The 22,069-nt window shown below is 39.9% G+C and overlaps 1 protein-coding gene and 1 long non-coding RNA gene across 2 annotated transcripts in view; one reads left to right on the top strand and one right to left on the bottom strand.

Moving 5' to 3' along the window:
- LOC137629660 (uncharacterized) overlaps nt 1-22,069 on the bottom strand; it is an 88,773-nt gene that overhangs the window by 38,180 nt on the left and 28,524 nt on the right. The window contains exon 2 of the long non-coding RNA XR_011041571.1: nt 15,563-15,672. This is a non-coding gene — a long non-coding RNA (uncharacterized lncRNA). The remainder of the gene's footprint in view (nt 1-15,562; nt 15,673-22,069) is intronic.
- LOC137629658 (uncharacterized) overlaps nt 20,985-22,069 on the top strand; it is a 45,088-nt gene continuing 44,003 nt past the window's right edge. The window contains exons 1-2 of the mRNA XM_068361204.1: nt 20,985-21,044; nt 21,792-22,022. Coding sequence (XP_068217305.1) covers nt 22,020-22,022 — 3 coding nt within the window. The 5' untranslated portion in view covers nt 20,985-21,044; nt 21,792-22,019. The remainder of the gene's footprint in view (nt 21,045-21,791; nt 22,023-22,069) is intronic.

Here is a 22,069-nt window from a genome sequence, read left to right as displayed (position 1 = left end):
ACTTCTAATGCAAGGGGTGTGGGAGCTAAAAAGAGGTCAAAGAACTTCTAATACAAGGGGTGGGGGAGCTAAAAAGAGGTCAAAGAACTTCTAATGCAAGGGGTATAGGAGCTAAAAAGAGGCCAAAGAACTTTTATTGCAAGGGGTGTGGGAGCTAAAAAGAGGTCAAAGATCTTCTAATGCAAGGGGTGTGGGAGCTAAAAAGAGGTCAAAGAACTTCTAATGGAAGGGGTGTGGGAGCTAAAAAGAGGTCAAAGAACTTTTAATGCAAGGGATGGGGGAGCGAAAAAGAGGTCAAAGAACTTCTAATGCAAGGGGTGTGGGAGCTAAAAAGAGGTCAAATAACTTCTAATGCAAGGGGTGGGGGAGCTAAAAAGAGGTCAAAGAACTTCTAATGCAAAGGGTGTGGGAGCTAAAAAAGAGGTTAAAGAACTTCTAATGAAAAGGGGGATGGGAGCTAAAATGAGGTCAAAGAACTTCTAATGCAAGGGGTGTGGGAGCTAAAAAGAGGTCAAAGAACTTCTAATGCAAGGGGTGGGGGAGCTAAAAAAGGTCAAAGAACTTCTAATGCAAGGGATGTGGGAGCTAAAAAGAGGTCAAAAGAACTTCTAATGCAAGGGGTGGGGGAGCTAAAAAGAGGTCAAAGAACTTCTAATGCAAGGGGTGTGGGAGCTAAAAAGAGGCCAAAGATCTTCTAATGAAAGGGGTGTGGGAGCTTAAAAAAGGTCAAAGTACTTCTAATGCAAGGGGTGTGGGAGCTTAAAAGAGGTCAAAGAACTTCTGATGCAAGAGGTGTGGGAGCTAAAAAGAGGTCAAAGAACTTCTAATGCAAGGGGTGTGGGAGCTAAACAGAGGTCAAAGAACTTCTAATGCAAGGGGTGTGGGAGCTAAAAAGAGGTCAAAGAACTTCTAATGCAAGGGGTGTGGGAGCTAAAAAGAGGTCAAAGAACTTCTAATGCAAGGGGTCTGGGAGCTAAAAAGAGGTCTAAGAACTTCTAATGCAAGGGGTGTGGGAGCTAAAAAGAGATCAAAGAACTTCTAATGCAAGGGGTGTGGGAGCTAAAAAGAGGTCAAAGAACTTCTAATGCAAGGGGTGTGGGAACTAAAAAGAGGTCTCAGAATTTCTAATGCAAGGGGTGTGGGAGCTAAAAAGAGGTAGAAGAACTTCTAATGCAAGGGGTGTGGGAGCTAAAAAGAGGTCAAAGAATTTCTAATGCAAGGGGTGTGGGAGCTAAAAAAGAGGTTAAAGAACTTCTAATGCAATGGGTGTGGGAGCTAAAAAGAGGTCAAAGATCTTCTAATGCAAGGGGTGTGGGAGCTAAAAAGAGGTCAAAGAACTTCTAATGCAAGGGGTCTGGGAGCTAAAAAGAGGTTAAAGAACTTCTAATGCAAGGGGTGTGGGAGCTAAAAAGAGGTCAAAGAACTTCTAATGCAAGGGGTGTGGGAGCTAAAAAGAGGTCAAAGATCTTCTAATGCAAGGGGTGGTGGAGCTAAAAAGAGGTCAAAGAACTTCTAATGCAAGGGGTGTGGGAGCTAAAAAGAGGTCAAAGATCTTCTAATGCAAGGGGTGGTGGAGCTAAAAAGAGGTCAAAAGAACTTCTAATGCAAGGGATGGGGGGGCTAAAAAGAGGTCAAAGAACTTCTAATGCAAGGGGTGTGGGAGCTAAAAAGAGGTCAAAGATCTTCTAATGCAAGGGGTGGTGGAGCTAAAAAGAGGTCAAAGAACTTCTAATGCAAGGGGTGTGGGAGCTAAAAAGAGGTCAAAGATCTTCTAATGCAAGGGGTGGTGGAGCTAAAAAGAGGTCAAAAGAACTTCTAATGCAAGGGGTGTGGGAGCTTAAAAGAGGTCAAAGAACTTCTAATACAAGGAATGGGGGAGCTAAAAAGAGGTCAAAGAACTTCTAATGCAAGGGGTGTAGGAGCTAAAAAGAGGTAAAAGAACTTTTAATGCAAGGGGTGTGGGAGCTAAAAAGAGGTCAAAGAACTTCTAATGCAAGGGATGGGGGGGCTAAAAAGAGGTCAAAGAACTTCTAATGCGAGGGGTAGGGGAGCTAAAAAGAGGTCAAAGAACTTCTAATGCAAGGGGTGTGGGAGCTAAAAAGAGGTCAAAGAACTTCTAATGCAAGGGGTGTGGAAGCTAAAAAGAGGTCAAAGAACTTCTAATGCAAGGGGTGTGGGAGCGAAAAAGAGGTCAAAGAACTTCTAATTCAAGGGGTGTGGGAGCTAAAAAGAGGTCAAAGAACTTCTAATGCAAGGGGTGTGGGAGCTAAAAAGAGGTCAAAAGAACTTCTAATGCAAGGGGTGGGGGAGCTAAAAAGAGGTCAAAGAACTTCTAATGCAAGGGGTGGGGGAGCTAAAAAAGGTCAAAATACTTCTAATGCAAGGGACGTGGGAGCTAAAAAGAGGTCAAAGAACTTCTAATGCAAGGGACGTGGGAGCTAAAAAGAGGTCAAAGAACTTCTAATGCAAGGGATGGGGGGGCTAAAAAGAGGTCAAAGAACTTCTAATGCAAGGGGTAGGGGAGCTAAAAAGAGGTCAAAGAACTTCTAATGCAAGGGGTGTAGGAGCTAAAAAGAGGTAAAAAAACTTCTAATGCAAGGGGTGTGGGAGCTAAAAAGAGGTCAAAGAACTTCTAATTCAAGGGGCGGGGAAGCTAAAAAGAGGTCAAAGAACTTCTAATGCAAGGGGTGTGGGAGCTAAAAAGAGGTCAAAGAACTTCTAATGCAAGGGGTGTGGAAGCTAAAAAGAGGTCAAAGAACTTCTAATGCAAGGGGTGTGGGAGCTAAAAAGAGGTCAAAGAACTTCTAATGCAAGGGGTGTGGGGAGCTAAAAAGAGGTCAAAGAACTTCTATGCAAGGGTGTGGGAGCTAAAAAGAGGTCAAAGAACTTCTAATGCAAGGGGTGTGGGAGCTAAAAAGAGGTCTAAAGAACTTCTAATGCAAGGGGTGTGGGAGCTAAAAAGAGGTCAAAGAACTTCTAATGCAAGGGGTGTGGGAGCTAAAAAGAGGTCAAAGAACTTCTAATGCAAGGGGTGTGGGAGCTAAAAAGAGGTAAAGAACTTCTAATGCAAGGGGTGTGGGAGCTAAAAAGAGGTCAAAGAACTTCTAATGCAAGGGGTGTGGGAGCTAAAAAGAGGTCAAAGAACTTCTAATGCAAGGGGTGTGGGAGCTAAAAAGAGGTCTAAGAACTTCTAATGCAAGGGGTGTGGGAGCTAAAAAGAGGTCAAAGAACTTCTAATGCAAGGGGTGTGGGAGCTAAAAAGAGGTCAAAGAACTTCTAATGCAAGGGGTGTGGGAGCTAAAAAGAGGTCAAAGAACTTCTAATGCAAGGGGTGGGGGGCTAAAAAGAGGTCAAAGAACTTCTAATGCAAGGGGTGGGGGAGCTAAAAAGAGGTCAAAGAACTTCTAATGCAAGGGGTGGGGGAGCTAAAAAGAGGTCAAAGAACTTCTAATGCAAGGGGTGGGGGAGCTAAAAAGAGGTCAAAGAACTTCTAATGCAAGGGGTGGGGGAGCTAAAAAGAGGTCAAAGAACTTCTAATGCAAGGGGCGTGGGAGCTAAAAAGAGGTCAAAGAACTTCTAATGCAAGGGGTGTGGGAGCTAAAAAGAGGTCAAAGAACTTCTAATGCAAGGGGCGGGGGAGCTAAAAAGAGGTCAAAGAACTTCTAATGCAAGGGGTGTGGGAGCTAAAAAGAGGTCAAAGAACTTCTAATGCAAGGGGTGGGGGAGCTAAAAAGAGGTCAAAGAACTTCTAATGCAAGGGGTGTGGGAGCTAAAAAGAGGTCAAAGAACTTTTAATGCAAGGGGTGTGGAGCTAAAAAGAGGTCAAAGAACTTCTAATGCAAGGGGTGTGGGAGCTAAAAAGAGGTCAAAGAACTTCTAATGCAAGGGGTGTGGGAGCTAAAAAGAGGTCAAAGAACTTCTAATGCAAGGGGTGTGGGGAGCTAAAAAGAGGTCAAAGAACTTCTAATGCAAGGGGTGTGGGAGCTAAAAAGAGGTCAAAGAACTTCTAATGCAAGGGGTGGGGGAGCTAAAAAGAGGTCAAAGAACTTCTAATGCAAGGGTGTGGGAGCTAAAAAAGAGGTCAAAGAACTTCTAATGCAAGGGGGATGGGAGCTAAAAAGAGGTCAAAGAACTTCTAATGCAAGGGGTGTGGGAGCTAAAAAGAGGTCAAAGAACTTCTAATGCAAGGGGTGGGGGAGCTAAAAAGAGGTCAAAGAACTTCTAATGCAAGGGGTGTGGGAGCTAAAAAGAGGTCAAAGAACTTCTAATGCAAGGGGTGGGGGAGCTAAAAAGAGGTCAAAGAACTTCTAATGCAAGGGGTGTGGGAGCTAAAAAGAGGTCAAAGATCTTCTAATGCAAGGGGTGTGGGAGCTAAAAAAGGTCAAAGAACTTCTAATGCAAGGGGTGTGGGAGCTAAAAAGAGGTCAAAGAACTTCTAATGCAAGGGGTGTGGGAGCTAAAAAGAGGTCAAAGAACTTCTAATGCAAGGGGTGTGGGAGCTAAAAAGAGGTCAAAGAACTTCTAATGCAAGGGGTGTGGGAGCTAAAAAGAGGTCAAAGAACTTCTAATGCAAGGGGTGTGGGAGCTAAAAAGAGGTCAAAGAACTTCTAATGCAAGGGGTGTGGGAGCTAAAAAGAGGTCAAAGAACTTCTAATGCAAGGGGTGTGGGAGCTAAAAAGAGGTCAAAGAACTTCTAATGCAAGGGGTGTGGGAGCTAAAAAGAGGTCTAAGAACTTCTAATGCAAGGGGTGTGGGAGCTAAAAAGAGGTCAAAGAACTTCTAATGCAAGGGGTGTGGGAGCTAAAAAGAGGTCAAAGAACTTCTAATGCAAGGGGTGTGGGAGCTAAAAAGAGGTCAAAGAACTTCTAATGCAAGGGGTGTGGGAGCTAAAAAGAGGTCAAAGAACTTCTAATGCAAGGGGTGTGGGAGCTAAAAAGAGGTCAAAGAACTTCTAATGCAAGGGGTGTGGGAGCTAAAAAGAGGTTAAAGAACTTCTAATGCAAGGGGTGTGGGAGCTAAAAAGAGGTCAAAGAACTTCTAATGCAAGGGGTGTGGGAGCTAAAAAGAGGTCAAAGAACTTCTAATGCAAGGGGTGTGGGAGCTAAAAAGAGGTCAAAGAACTTCTAATGCAAGGGGTGTGGGAGCTAAAAAGAGGTCAAAGAACTTCTAATGCAAGGGGTGTGGGAGCTAAAAAGAGGTCAAAGAACTTCTAATGCAAGGGGTGGTGGAGCTAAAAAGAGGTCAAAGAACTTCTAATGCAAGGGGTGTGGGAGCTAAAAAGAGGTCAAAGATCTTCTAATGCAAGGGGTGGTGGAGCTAAAAAGAGGTCAAAGAACTTCTAATGCAAGGGGTGTGGGAGCTAAAAAGAGGTCAAAGATCTTCTAATGCAAGGGGTGGTGGAGCTAAAAAGAGGTCAAAGAACTTCTAATGCAAGGGGTGGTGGAGCTAAAAAGAGGTCAAAGAACTTCTAATGCAAGGGGTGTGGGAGCTAAAAAGAGGTCAAAGATCTTCTAATGCAAGGGGTGGTGGAGCTAAAAAGAGGTCAAAAGAACTTCTAATGCAAGGGGTGTGGGAGCTAAAAAGAGGTCAAAGAACTTCTAATGCAAGGGGTGGGGGAGCTAAAAAGAGGTCAAAGAACTTCTAATGCAAGGGGTGTAGGAGCTAAAAAGAGGTCAAAGAACTTCTAATGCAAGGGGTGTGGGAGCTAAAAAGAGGTCAAAGAACTTCTAATGCAAGGGGTGGGGCTAAAAAGAGGTCAAAGAACTTCTAATGCAAGGGGTGTGGGAGCTAAAAAGAGGTCAAAGAACTTCTAATGCAAGGGGTGTGGGAGCTAAAAAGAGGTCAAAGAACTTCTAATGCAAGGGGTGTGGGAGCTAAAAAGAGGTCAAAGAACTTCTAATGCAAGGGGTGTGGGAGCTAAAAAGAGGTCAAAGAACTTCTAATGCAAGGGGTGTGGGAGCTAAAAAGAGGTCAAAGAACTTCTAATGCAAGGGGTGTGGGAGCTAAAAAGAGGTCAAAGAACTTCTAATGCAAGGGTGGGGGAGCTAAAAAGAGGTCAAAGAACTTCTAATGCAAGGGGTGGGGGAGCTAAAAAGAGGTCAAAGAACTTCTAATGCAAGGGACGTGGGAGCTAAAAAGAGGTCAAAGAACTTCTAATGCAAGGGGTGGTAGCTAAAAAGAGGTCAAAGAACTTCTAATGCAAGGGATGGGGGCTAAAAAGAGGTCAAAGAACTTCTAATGCAAGGGGTGGGGAGCTAAAAAGAGGTCAAAGAACTTCTAATGCAAGGGGTGTGGAGCTAAAAAGAGGTCAAAGAACTTCTAATGCAAGGGGTGTGGGAGCTAAAAAGAGGTCAAAGAACTTCTAATGCAAGGGGTGTGGGAGCTAAAAAGAGGTCAAAGAACTTCTAATGCAAGGGGTGTGGGAGCTAAAAAGAGGTCAAAGAACTTCTAATGCAAGGGGTGGGGAAGCTAAAAAGAGGTCAAAGAACTTCTAATGCAAGGGGTGTGGGAGCTAAAAAGAGGTCAAAGAACTTCTAATGCAAGGGGTGTGGGAGCTAAAAAGAGGTCAAAGAACTTCTAATGCAAGGGGTGGGGAGCTAAAAAGAGGTCAAAGAACTTCTAATGCAAGGGGTGGGGGAGCTAAAAAGAGGTCAAAGAACTTCTAATGCAAGGGGTGGGGAGCTAAAAAGAGGTCAAAGAACTTCTAATGCAAGGGGTGGGGGAGCTAAAAAGAGGTCAAAGAACTTCTAATGCAAGGGGTGGGGGAGCTAAAAAGAGGTCAAAGAACTTCTAATGCAAGGGGTGGGGGAGCTAAAAAGAGGTCAAAGAACTTCTAATGCAAGGGGTGGGGGAGCTAAAAAGAGGTCAAAGAACTTCTAATGCAAGGGGTGGGGGAGCTAAAAAGAGGTCAAAGAACTTCTAATGCAAGGGGTGGGGGAGCTAAAAAGAGGTCAAAGAACTTCTAATGCAAGGGGTGGGGGAGCTAAAAAGAGGTCAAAGAACTTCTAATGCAAGGGGTGGGGGAGCTAAAAAGAGGTCAAAGAACTTCTAATGCAAGGGGTGGGGGAGCTAAAAAGAGGTCAAAGAACTTCTAATGCAAGGGGTGGGGGAGCTAAAAAGAGGTCAAAGAACTTCTAATGCAAGGGGTGGGGGAGCTAAAAAGAGGTCAAAGAACTTCTAATGCAAGGGGTGGGGGAGCTAAAAAGAGGTCAAAGAACTTCTAATGCAAGGGGTGGGGGAGCTAAAAAGAGGTCAAAGAACTTCTAATGCAAGGGGTGTGGGAGCTAAAAAGAGGTCAAAGAACTTCTAATGCAAGGGGTGTGGGAGCTAAAAAGAGGTCAAAGAACTTCTAATGCAAGGGGTGGGGGAGCTAAAAAGAGGTCAAAGAACTTCTAATGCAAGGGGTGTGGGAGCTAAAAAGAGGTCAAAGAACTTCTAATGCAAGGGGTGTGGGAGCTAAAAAGAGGTCAAAGAACTTCTAATGCAAGGGGTGTGGGAGCTAAAAAGAGGTCAAAGAACTTCTAATGCAAGGGGTGTGGGAGCTAAAAAGAGGTCAAAGAACTTCTAATGCAAGGGGTGTGGGAGCTAAAAAGAGGTCAAAGAACTTCTAATGCAAGGGGTGTGGGAGCTAAAAAGAGGTCAAAGAACTTCTAATGCAAGGGGTGTGGGAGCTAAAAAGAGGTCAAAGAACTTCTAATGCAAGGGGTGTGGGAGCTAAAAAGAGGTCAAAGAACTTCTAATGCAAGGGGTGTGGGAGCTAAAAAGAGGTCAAAGAACTTCTAATGCAAGGGGTGTGGGAGCTAAAAAGAGGTTAAAGAACTTCTAATGCAAGGGGTGTGGGAGCTAAAAAGAGGTCAAAGAACTTCTAATGCAAGGGGTGTGGGAGCTAAAAAGAGGTCAAAGAACTTCTAATGCAAGGGGTGTGGGAGCTAAAAAGAGGTCAAAGAACTTCTAATGCAAGGGGTGTGGGAGCTAAAAAGAGGTCAAAGAACTTCTAATGCAAGGGGTGTGGGAGCTAAAAAGAGGTCAAAGAACTTCTAATGCAAGGGGTGGTGGAGCTAAAAAGAGGTCAAAGAACTTCTAATGCAAGGGGTGTGGGAGCTAAAAAGAGGTCAAAGATCTTCTAATGCAAGGGGTGGTGGAGCTAAAAAGAGGTCAAAGAACTTCTAATGCAAGGGGTGTGGGAGCTAAAAAGAGGTCAAAGATCTTCTAATGCAAGGGGTGGTGGAGCTAAAAAGAGGTCAAAGAACTTCTAATGCAAGGGGTGGTGGAGCTAAAAAGAGGTCAAAGAACTTCTAATGCAAGGGGTGTGGGAGCTAAAAAGAGGTCAAAGATCTTCTAATGCAAGGGGTGGTGGAGCTAAAAAGAGGTCAAAAGAACTTCTAATGCAAGGGGTGTGGGAGCTAAAAAGAGGTCAAAGAACTTCTAATGCAAGGGGTGGGGGCTAAAAAGAGGTCAAAGAACTTCTAATGCAAGGGGTGGGGAGCTAAAAAGAGGTCAAAGAACTTCTAATGCAAGGGGTGTGGGAGCTAAAAAGAGGTCAAAGAACTTCTAATGCAAGGGGTGGGGGCTAAAAAGAGGTCAAAGAACTTCTAATGCAAGGGGTGTGGGAGCTAAAAAGAGGTCAAAGAACTTCTAATGCAAGGGGTGTGGGAGCTAAAAAGAGGTCAAAGAACTTCTAATGCAAGGGGTGTGGGAGCTAAAAAGAGGTCAAAGAACTTCTAATGCAAGGGGTGTGGGAGCTAAAAAGAGGTCAAAGAACTTCTAATGCAAGGGGTGTGGGAGCTAAAAAGAGGTCAAAGAACTTCTAATGCAAGGGGTGTGGGAGCTAAAAAGAGGTCAAAGAACTTCTAATGCAAGGGGTGGGGAGCTAAAAAGAGGTCAAAGAACTTCTAATGCAAGGGGTGGGGAGCTAAAAAGAGGTCAAAGAACTTCTAATGCAAGGGGTGGGGGAGCTAAAAAGAGGTCAAAGAACTTCTAATGCAAGGGGTGGGAGCTAAAAAGAGGTCAAAGAACTTCTAATGCAAGGGGTGGGGGAGCTAAAAAGAGGTCAAAGAACTTCTAATGCAAGGGGTGGGGAGCTAAAAAGAGGTCAAAGAACTTCTAATGCAAGGGACGTGGGAGCTAAAAAGAGGTCAAAGAACTTCTAATGCAAGGGACGTGGGAGCTAAAAAGAGGTCAAAGAACTTCTAATGCAAGGGACGTGGGAGCTAAAAAGAGGTCAAAGAACTTCTAATGCAAGGGACGTGGGAGCTAAAAAGAGGTCAAAGAACTTCTAATGCAAGGGGTGTGGGAGCTAAAAAGAGGTCAAAGAACTTCTAATGCAAGGGGTGTGGAGCTAAAAAGAGGTCAAAGAACTTCTAATGCAAGGGGTGTGGGAGCTAAAAAGAGGTCAAAGAACTTCTAATGCAAGGGGTGTGGGAGCTAAAAAGAGGTCAAAGAACTTCTAATGCAAGGGGTGTGGGAGCTAAAAAGAGGTAAAGAACTTCTAATGCAAGGGGTGTGGGAGCTAAAAAGAGGTCAAAGAACTTCTAATACAAGGGGTGTAGGAGCTAAAAAGAGGTAAAAAAACTTCTAATGCAAGGGGTGTGGGAGCTAAAAAGAGGTCAAAGAACTTCTAATGCAAGGGGTGTGGGAGCTAAAAAGAGGTCAAAGAACTTCTAATGCAAGGGGTGTGGGAGCTAAAAAGAGGTAAAAACTTCTAATGCAAGGGGTGTGGGAGCTAAAAAGAGGTCAAAGAACTTCTAATGCAAGGGGTGTGGGAGCTAAAAAGAGGTCAAAGAACTTCTAATGCAAGGGGTGTGGGAGCTAAAAAGAGGTCAAAGAACTTCTAATGCAAGGGGTGGGGAAGCTAAAAAGAGGTCAAAGAACTTCTAATGCAAGGGGTGTGGGAGCTAAAAAGAGGTCAAAGAACTTCTAATGCAAGGGGTGGGGAGCTAAAAAGAGGTCAAAGAACTTCTAATGCAAGGGGTGGGGAGCTAAAAAGAGGTCAAAGAACTTCTAATGCAAGGGGTGGGGAGCTAAAAAGAGGTCAAAGAACTTCTAATGCAAGGGGTGTGGGAGCTAAAAAGAGGTCAAAGAACTTCTAATGCAAGGGGTGGGGAGCTAAAAAGAGGTCAAAGAACTTCTAATGCAAGGGGTGGGGGAGCTAAAAAGAGGTCAAAGAACTTCTAATGCAAGGGGTGGGGGAGCTAAAAAGAGGTCAAAGAACTTCTAATGCAAGGGGTGTGGGAGCTAAAAAGAGGTCAAAGAACTTCTAATGCAAGGGGTGGGGGAGCTAAAAAGAGGTCAAAGAACTTCTAATGCAAGGGGTGTGGGAGCTAAAAAGAGGTCAAAGAACTTCTAATGCAAGGGGTGGGGGAGCTAAAAAGAGGTCAAAGAACTTCTAATGCAAGGGGTGGGGGAGCTAAAAAGAGGTCAAAGAACTTCTAATGCAAGGGGTGTGGGAGCTAAAAAGAGGTCAAAGAACTTCTAATGCAAGGGGTGGGGGAGCTAAAAAGAGGTCAAAGAACTTCTAATGCAAGGGGTGGGGGAGCTAAAAAGAGGTCAAAGAACTTCTAATGCAAGGGGTGGGGGAGCTAAAAAGAGGTCAAAGAACTTCTAATGCAAGGGGTGGGGGAGCTAAAAAGAGGTCAAAGAACTTCTAATGCAAGGGGTGGGGGAGCTAAAAAGAGGTCAAAGAACTTCTAATGCAAGGGGTGGGGGAGCTAAAAAGAGGTCAAAGAACTTCTAATGCAAGGGGTGGGGAGCTAAAAAGAGGTCAAAGAACTTCTAATGCAAGGGGTGGGGGAGCTAAAAAGAGGTCAAAGAACTTCTAATGCAAGGGGTGGGGGAGCTAAAAAGAGGTCAAAGAACTTCTAATGCAAGGGGTGTGGGAGCTAAAAAGAGGTCAAAGAACTTCTAATGCAAGGGGTGTGGGAGCTAAAAAGAGGTCAAAGAACTTCTAATGCAAGGGGTGTGGGAGCTAAAAAGAGGTCAAAGAACTTCTAATGCAAGGGGTGTGGGAGCTAAAAAGAGGTCAAAGAACTTCTAATGCAAGGGGTGTGGGAGCTAAAAAGAGGTCAAAGAACTTCTAATGCAAGGGGTGTGGGAGCTAAAAAGAGGTCAAAGAACTTCTAATGCAAGGGGTGTGGGAGCTAAAAAGAGGTCAAAGAACTTCTAATGCAAGGGGTGGGGGAGCTAAAAAGAGGTCAAAGAACTTCTAATGCAAGGGGTGGGGGAGCTAAAAAGAGGTCAAAGAACTTCTAATGCAAGGGGTGGGGGAGCTAAAAAGAGGTCAAAGAACTTCTAATGCAAGGGGTGGGGGAGCTAAAAAGAGGTCAAAGAACTTCTAATGCAAGGGGTGGGGGAGCTAAAAAGAGGTCAAAGAACTTCTAATGCAAGGGGTGGGGGAGCTAAAAAGAGGTCAAAGAACTTCTAATGCAAGGGGTGGGGGAGCTAAAAAGAGGTCAAAGAACTTCTAATGCAAGGGGTGGGGGAGCTAAAAAGAGGTCAAAGAACTTCTAATGCAAGGGGTGGGGGAGCTAAAAAAGAGGTCAAAGAACTTCTAATGCAAGGGGTGTGGGAGCTAAAAAGAGGTCAAAGAACTTCTAATGCAAGGGGTGGGGGAGCTAAAAAGAGGTCAAAGAACTTCTAATGCAAGGGGTGGGGGAGCTAAAAAGAGGTCAAAGAACTTCTAATGCAAGGGGTGTGGGAGCTAAAAAGAGGTCAAAGAACTTCTAATGCAAGGGGTGGGGGAGCTAAAAAGAGGTCAAAGAACTTCTAATGCAAGGGGTGGGGGAGCTAAAAAGAGGTCAAAGAACTTCTAATGCAAGGGGTGGGGGAGCTAAAAAGAGGTCAAAGAACTTCTAATGCAAGGGGTGGGGAGCTAAAAAGAGGTCAAAGAACTTCTAATGCAAGGGGTGGGGGAGCTAAAAAGAGGTCAAAGAACTTCTAATGCAAGGGGTGGGGGAGCTAAAAAGAGGTCAAAGAACTTCTAATGCAAGGGGTGGGGGATAGATGTTGCCAGCGAGGCTTTGGGGAAGGCGCGGCGGCGTCTGTGTTCTTTCTGATGCGTAAACTTAATTAAATACAAGTAAAAACAGGGCATTAAATACGTATTATAAATACTAAACTGTCTCTTATCTTGACAGCACAAATCAAATCTTACAAGTTCCAACATGTAACTAAGCGCTCCCAAAACACGAGTCAACCTTTTACTTCTGCTTGGAGGATATCTTCGCAAGTAAAAGGTAATCATTATGAATATGGAAAGAAAGATTTGCTTATACTTCTACCTTTTGCTTCAGAGAATTACCTTGTAATTCTACCTCATGCTTACAAGGATTTCCTTCATTTTTATGAATACCTCCCATTGTCTCCATTTATTTTCAACCAAGTAAAAAGGTTAGTTTTACATTATTTATGTACAAAATGATAGAAACGGTGTGGGGGTAACAAGCTTGGCGCTAGCCAGTATTTTGGAAAAAGTGGGGTAATGACCAAAAGTAATTGGGAACCCCCGGGTTAGATGAATTCAATGTTTTTTGGTCTTGTCAAGTGTTTTTTTTTTTTTTTTTCTAAAGATACGGTTTACAATGAGGGAATAAAAGATCTCTTATTTGCTTAGAATACTTGCAAGGAAGAATCTTCAAGGATTCTCTGACATAATCATTGACTACATGTTAATAAAATGAGATAATTTTTTTTTTACAAAGAATCGCTCTCTAACAATAACGTCAACTAGCTTAGTTGTGCATCATGTCAATCGGGTGGAAGCTGGGCACATTAGGATGTCTGTATTATGAAAGCCGGGCACATTAGGATGTCTGCATTATGAAAGCCGGGCACATTAGGATGTCTGCATTATGAAACCCGGGCACATTAGGATGTCTGCATTATGAAAGCTGGGCACATTAGGATGTCTGTATTCTGAGGATGTCTGTATTCGGAAAGCTGGGCACATTAGGATGTCTGTATTATGAAAGCTGGGCACATTAGGATGTCTGTATTCGGAAAGCTGGGCACATTAGGATGTCTGCATTATTGCGGAAGCCGGGCACATTAGGATGTCTGCATTATTGCGGAAGCCGGGCACATTAGGATGTCTGCATTATTGCGGAAGCCGGGCACATTAGGATGTCGGCATTATTGCGGAAGCCGGGCACATTAGGATGTCGGCATTATTGCGGAAGCCGGGCACATTAGGATGTCGGCATTATTGCGGAAGCCGGGCACATTAGGATGTCGGCATTATTGCGGAAGCCGGGCACATTAGGATGTCGGCATTATTGCGGAAGCCGGGCACATTAGGATGTCTGCATTATTGCGGAAGCCGGGCACATTAGGATGTCTGCATTATTGCGGAAGCCGGGCACATTAGGATGTCTGCATTATTGCGGAAGCCGGGCACATTAGGATGTCTGCATTATTGCGGAAGCCGGGCACATTAGGATGTCTGCATTATTGCGGAAGCCGGGCACATTAGGATGTCGGCATTATTGCGGAAGCCGGGCACATTAGGATGTCGGCATTATTGCGGAAGCCGGGCACATTAGGATGTCTGCATTATTGCGGAAGCCGGGCACATTAGGATGTCGGCATTATTGCGGAAGCCGGGCACATTAGGATGTCTGCATTATTGCGGAAGCCGGGCACATTAGGATGTCTGCATTATTGCGGAAGCCGGGCACATTAGGATGTCTGCATTATTGCGGAAGCCGGGCACATTAGGATGTCGGCATTATTGCGGAAGCCGGGCACATTAGGATGTCGGCATTATTGCGGAAGCCGGGCACATTAGGATGTCGGCATTATTGCGGAAGCCGGGCACATTAGGATGTCGGCATTATTGCGGAAGCCGGGCACATTAGGATGTCGGCATTATTGCGGAAGCCGGGCACATTAGGATGTCGGCATTATTGCGGAAGCCGGGCACATTAGGATGTCTGCATTATTGCGGAAGCCGGGCACATTAGGATGTCGGCATTATTGCGGAAGCCGGGCACATTAGGATGTCTGCATTATTGCGGAAGCCGGGCACATTAGGATGTCTGCATTATTGCGGAAGCCGGGCACATTAGGATGTCGGCATTATTGCGGAAGCCGGGCACATTAGGATGTCGGCATTATTGCGGAAGCCGGGCACATTAGGATGTCTGCATTATGAAAGCCGGGCACATTAGGATGTCTGCATTCACTTACACAAAATGCAATATTGTTTCAATTGCTACTATGATTTGGAACAAATATTGATCCTATGTTCCCACTGAATACGCTCTGGTTCCAGTTGTTATTTCATAGTTAAAAAGCAAATACAGTATATATACTAGGTTAGTATTGATGAAATGGTTGATAAGAGATATCATATCATAGTTGCATTTATTAAATTATTATGACCCCAGGAAATGCATAGTGAATAACAAGTAGAATATGGCAAAAGTTGGACTACTGTGACCTGTTAGTGTGTTGGGATGTTGAGAGTACTATGTTGTAGAGTTCCACATAATATCACTTCTTTCTGCCTGTTGGCTCTCTCCCAAACATTACGCAAGCACGGTTTTATGAGTTAACCAGTCACTGGATGTTCTTTTTCACGTATGTAATGCGACGAGAGAGAGAGAGAGAGAGAGAGAGAGAGAGAGAGAGAGAGAGAGAGAGAGGGGGGGGGACTTCCAGATTGTGTTTATAAAAGATTTTCAGTTGGGACAAAATGTATTGCAAAAAAAGGAAAAAAAAAAATCCATCATTTTTGTCAACACGTTCGCAAGAATGGTATAGCAAAGAACGCAACAAATATACATACATACATACATACACACACACATATATATAAATATATATATATATATATATATATATATATATATATATAATATATATATATATATACAGTATATATATATATATATATATATATATATACAGTATAGAGACTCTTTTTTATATATATACATACATACATACACACACACATATATATAAATATATATATATATATATATATATATATATATATATATATATATATATATATATATATATATATATATATATATATATATATATATATATATATATATATATATATATATATATATATATATATATTCACTAGTTTATGCAACTCATCAAAAATGACAGCTAAATATTTAGATAGATATGCACACATACATACAACCCCTCTTATCAGGGTATGGCTACTCCCTCTCCCGCTACCCAAGGGACGGGAAAAACGGAAAAATTATACACATGAACGTGACCGGATACATACATCTATATGTATATATGTATATATATATATATATATACATATATATATATGTGTATATATATATATATATATATATATATATATATATATATATATATATACTGTATATATATATAACCAGACACTTGTTTATTATAAAGGAGAGATATACACCGAATATACCCTCATTTCCCCATGTATTCTTCATTGGCATAGCAAGAAATTGCCCACCTTCACAAGTATGAAGAAACTATATCATATACATAACATACTCAAAATGCAAATACACATAATACACATACACGTGTATACATATACAAACATAAATCATACCTTGTGCTTGATTGTTAACCATTTTACTAGAGTGTTATTCTTCCCACGTCTGCAACATCTGGTCCTTTGTCTTGTCACGCAGACCAGTGATTAGCAGAGTCAACAGCAACCTGAAGAGAGAAATAAAAAGATAATTAGAGCTTAGTATCAAGGGAAGGAAAACTATCGCTTAAATTTTACATGGTCTACCATCACGCCTTACATAGACTTGGATCACTCTTGGCTAGTAGGCTACGGTGGTAAAGTATTTGCCTAGTATTCGCATGGCAGCAGATCGATCCCATCCAGGGACTGTGACGTTTAAGCAGTTTACTGAGGGGGATACTCCTATGGCTGGGCATAATGGCGGTAACGCGTTAGCCTAGCATTCGCCTGGCAGCAGATCGATCCCATCCCGGGATTGTGACGTTTAAGCAGTTTACTGAAGAGGATACTCTTATGGCTGCTCACCACAGTAGGGGGTTGGGCTTGCTCGGCTGACGTTCTGGTGAGCATCTATTCAGATGAAACTGGAACTGAAACCAGACACCTGTACCTGTACGGTAACGTACAGGTATGCAACAGTGACCGTGAGTCAGGCAGAAGAGAATTAATGGCTTTCTTAAATTGAATGTTAGAAATCCCAGGTGGGAAAGTTGTTATTAAAAAAACACACAATCTCCTCAAGCATGAGTGCTTGTAAGCATTGTCAGAAAGCACTGAAATGTCTAGTCTTATCCGAGCATCAATGCTTACGGTTCATCATTAATGCAGTTATTATTACGTGTGATCTTGATGTAAAAAATATAATCAAATTATAACGAGCGTATGTAGGCCTATATCACAAACATCCGGACTTACGGACTTCTTCAGGCATACACATAGGTATGCAGCTCTTTTGTGTATGAATAATATTATCAAATTATTGCGTGGCAATACGCCTTAGAAAGATAATTTATTGTATTTACATATGGGTATGTCTTCGAAGCATGATATACTGTTAACGTCACACTTACTTGTATAAAAGATCTTCTATTATTATTATCATTATTATTATTATTATTATGATGATGATGACGATGATGATGATGATTATTATTGTTATTATTATTATTATTATCATTGAAAGCTAGACTATAACCCTAGTTGAAAAAGCAAGAGGCTATAAACCCAAGGGCTTACAACAGGGAAAAATAGCCCGGTGAGGAAAGGAAGCAAGGAAATAAATAAACTACAAGAGAAAAATAAACAATCAAAATAGAATATTTAGAGACCAGTAACAACATTAAATTATGCATGAGGTTTGTTTCTACATTGTTATTATGAATAACATTTCAACTATCATATTCATTAGTAATAACAGAGAGAGCAACACAATCACGGAGCAATTTTCACCTCTTTAACGATCTAATTAATACTTGATTCGTTCATTTGATCCAAAGATGTCAATTCCTTCCATTTTATTTGGTTTAGAATATTCATAGATGGGTGAATTATCATCTATCGTTACACATAATGTGACCAGATTTTGTTTTTTCTGTTTAAGCAGGACATTTTATTTATATATATATATATATATATATATATATATATATATATATATATGGCTATATATATATATATATATATATATATATATATATATATATATATATATATATATATATATATGTATGAGTCCAAGAATCAATCCAAAACATTTTCCTACTTAAATTTAACATTCATTATTGCCACTGGAATGACAAAATTAGACAAAATATCCGTAACATTGCATTAATGAGGACAGTTCTGTTTCTGTAGCTATAAAAAAAACAAAAAAACAAAAAAACAAAAAACGACGACGTTGAGAGAGTGTGACTGGTTACATTAGTTCTGCATAATCTCACATCTTGCTTGCTTATCATTCCGACAGTTAATCCATTTTATCAGAGATTTACGACGATATCAGTTTAGTTAAACCAAATGTACTGTTTTAAGGTGTAAAACTAAAGAAGGATGAAACGCGCCAAATACCTGTTGCTAAGTGCAATGAGCTACATGGGTGTTCTGGATATTAAGAGCAAATACCAAGGTCTATGAAATTTTGTACACTGTTGAAAATTTGCATTAAAAACGGTAAATGCCTGGCAACATTTATTCAGGATTTTTATCGTTTTAAAAACGGATATATTGACGTAAAGGTGTGATATTACGGTCACCAACCCGAAAAGATAATAACAAAGTAAGGTGAAATTACGGTCGCCTGTATTTTACTGAAATACAGCTATTATTATTATTATTATTATTATTATTATTATTATTATTATTATTATTATTATTACTAGCCAAGCTACAACCCTAGTTGGAAAAGCAAGAAGCTATAAGCCCAAGGGCTCCACCAGGGAAAAATAGCCCGGTGAGGAAAGGAAATAAGGAAATAAATACGTGATGAGAATAAATTAACAATATATCATTCTAAAAACGATAACAGTATATTTTTACGGAGAATTTCCGATTAAAATTACTGGTTTTTTAACAGTGTAGGTCTGCTGCCAAACGGATGAAAGCGAGTACAATAGTCAATAAATGTTGTTTTGATAGTTATGCCTTTTCCTTAATGGTGGAAAACAGGTTGGTATTTAATTTCTTATTGTTTACCTGCCTGGAGATTAATGAAGACAGCCTTTTAATTTTTCAAGTGACCAAAAACAAAATTAATGTGATCTGTTGGAGATCGCATATGCCTGTAAAATGGCTTCTCTATAAATGTTTTTTTTCGATTTCACTCCAATGTGATATGTGATGTATATTATATATTACGCAATTGTTGACATATTTGCTGATGATATACAACTCTTAATAATATTTAGGAGGAAACCTGATATAACTATTCTAAAGCTGAAATGATTAGCGTTCATAAAAGTGCAGCAAACCTTCCTTAATCCATTTTTATTGTTCACGAATAGTAATAAAAATATTAATCTCCATTTTCTGTGATAAGAGAAGCGTAATAAAATATCTTGTACTAGTAATTTGAGCGTAAATATTTCTGTATTAGTAACCTACTTACTCTTAGCGCTAGAAAAATGCCTGAAGAATATATATATATATATATATATATATATATATATATATATATATATATATATATATATATTTATATATATATATATATATATATATATACAGTATATATAAATAAATATATGTGTATATATACACACACAAACACACACACACACACACATATATATATATATATATATATATATATATATATATATATATATATATATATATATATATTAACGACAAATCAAATAAACGAGCGATATCTCAAGATGACAACAGGCCGGCAGGAAAAAAGGAAACGAAGTGACCAAGCGCTTCTTTCGTGCTTTTCTTACACCTTCTTGAGGAGGTGTAATAACTTCTTCGTTTCCTTTTTCCTCCTAGACTTTTGTCTCTCATATATATATATATATATATATATATATATATACATATATATATATATATATTTATATATACGCAGTATATATACTGTATATATATAAATATACAGTATATATACATACATATATATATATATATATATATATATATATATATATCTGTCAAAGAGAGTCTTAGTGTTTAGGGGAAGCATAATGGGGAAAGTATAGAATGTTTGGGTAATGAAAATATTTAGAAGAAATAGATCATAAAATTTATCATTTCGTTTTCCAGTATAAAGGTGACGGACAACGACTGTACGAACCATAGCCCATTACAGAGCCATCCGAGATGTACTACTACTACTACTACTACTACTACTACTACTACTACTACTAGTAGTAGTAGTAGTAGCTAAGCTACAACACTAGTTGGAAAAGCAGAGTAGTATAAGCCCAAGGGGTCCAACAGGGATAAAACAGCCCATTGAGGAAAGAAAACAAGGAAATAAATAAAAGAGAAGTAATGACCAATTGAAATAAAATATTCTAAGAACAGTAACAACATTAAAAATAGATAGACATGGTAGGATTGAACGAAACAGCAAAGCAGACGAAGAAAGACTGAACGGGGAAACAACAAGATGTATAAAGAAAACATTTACTATGATTTAATGGATAAATCTATTTTTGGTAGACATGGGCATCGAATATAATTTCTGTATAATCGACAGGCAGGAAATTTGCTAGGAGTTGAGAGTTGCAATTGATTACAATTGTATGAAATAGACGGATTCTGGATGTCCGAATATGGACATGGATCGTTTTTACAGTCAAAGAGGTTATGAGACTAAGGAACGATGATGGTCTCTTCAATGCTTTACCATAGAGTGAGCGATACGTTAGACAAATGATACTAGATGTACGTACACACACACACACACACACACTATATATATATATATATATATATATATATATATATATATATATATATATATGAACATTTATCACAAACGTCCGTGATTTTTATTTATTCATATAAGCCACCAATAACTCTTAATATTAAATTCGCTCTTATTAGGAGAACTGCAAAGTTGGATGGAGACCATGTTAGGATATATATATATATATATATATATATATATATATATATATATATATATATATATATATATATATATATATATAAAACCCCTAAGTAATTAATAACTCTGGGGAAAGAAAGTTATCACTCCGAAATTCACCTTTCAGATGCTGATTATACGAAAAATTACTATTACTACTAGTAATTAACTAGTAAATTCAGTAGTAATAGTCGTAGTTGAACCTAACGCCCTTCGTTACTTTTCAATTCCTTTTAAGTTCTAGAGTTTTGAAATGACGTCTGACCCGAGATGACGCTAAACCTGTCATTTAACTCTTCCGATATGGTACATTTACAAACCTGGAAATCCAACGAAGTATCAACTTACTCCCAAAGCTTTTTTTTTTTTTTTTTTTTTTTTTTTTTTTTTTTTTTTTTAAATTTTGTAAAGCCTGTTGTTTATGTTTCCCCCCCAGTGCATCCAACAGAAGACGCCCAAACTGTTTTGCGAGAGCGAATTAATGAAAGGCGCCAATCAACAAATGAACAACGACTTACCCTTTCACCATCTCTTCTAGCTTCGAATAGACGATTACCCTAAGGACAGACGACACGAGAGAGAGAGAGAGAGAGAGAGAGAGAGAGAGAGAGAGAGAAACTAATTCGTTTTATAAAGACAAAATAGTAAAGTGTGTGATATAACAAACTCTGAAAGAGAGAGAGAGAGAGAGAGAGAGAGAGAGAGAGAGAGAGAGAGAGAGAGAGAGAAACTAATTCGATTTATAGACAAAATAGTAAAGTGTGTGATATAACAAACTCTGAGAGAGAGAGAGAGAGAGAGAGAGAGAGAGAGAGAGAGAGAGAGAGAGAGAGAGAGAGAGAGAGAGAGCGTGGGAAGAACCAGTGACGTGCGTTCGAGTTCATCTAGCATAAACTTAGGGCGCAGCTATAAGAGTGGACGACTTGACTTCGGCTCGGCCACTCCTCTCCATCGGCACGTACAGTAGGTTTCAAGGAATCTCCGACACTCGAACGAGTTTTGCATAATTCTAGATTCATGTATATTGATTTACGTTCTTACTTGATTTAACTAAACTAACAATGCGTTTTTATGTATCTATTCATCAAGTTATTCTTTTGTTTGGACTCCATGAGCTGTTAATATGCAAAAGTTTCATTCACGTTTGAGGTAGATCTTTTTTTTTTTATTCGACATTATTCAGTTCTTTTTTTTTTATTAGTAGGCCTACAGGTAATATATTTAACGAGTAAATTGATGCTTTGTTAATTGTTCATATTGTTAAATTTCTTTTGCCATCTATTATTTTCTTTAAAAAGTTAATTCATTATTAAGTGGAATTTCTTTAAACAGGTTCGTCAGAAAAAAAGTGATTTTTTCAAATAAAACAAATATATTGTTAAACAATAAGTAGACCTATGTTTATTTGTATGAATAAGCATATATTTTAATATATAGATTTTCAAATATTAGGCTACATTTATATTCGTAAAATCTTTTCTTTAAATTCAGTGAAGTATTCTTGTTAATTTTCTCCGAACATTAACAAGACAGAAACAATAGTGGTTTTATAATTCTTTTTAATAAAAGAGCCCTTTTCTGTTCCGCCATTTTATCAATATTATTTTTTTTTTCACGTGAATGAGGCTAAGTGACGGCGTAAATAAAATATTCGAATATTTACATTTAGGCTCGATTTCAGTTGTAAGAACAGTAGGCCTACTCTTACAGAACACGCCCCCACAAGAACCGAGTCACATAAGGAAAAATGAAATAGAACAGAGTTCGACTAGAACAGCAAAGAACAGTTGATAAAAAAATGGGACCTAGATAAGAATAAAGATCAGGAAACGAGGCGGACGGCACGGGAAATTTCAATCTCCTAGAGTACTGGACATTGAAAGCCAAGTGACAGAGTTTAGCCAACAGCGAAAATCTTCTTCGACGAAACTTCTCATAATGGTAAGATCATTTAGGCAGAGCTTCCTTTTGTTTCAAGATCTACCTAT

The sequence above is a fragment of the Palaemon carinicauda genome, chromosome 37, assembly GCF_036898095.1.
Source record: "Palaemon carinicauda isolate YSFRI2023 chromosome 37, ASM3689809v2, whole genome shotgun sequence".
In the NCBI taxonomy this organism is placed as follows: domain Eukaryota; kingdom Metazoa; phylum Arthropoda; class Malacostraca; order Decapoda; family Palaemonidae; genus Palaemon; species Palaemon carinicauda.
This window is presented reverse-complemented; position numbering and strand designations above follow the sequence as displayed.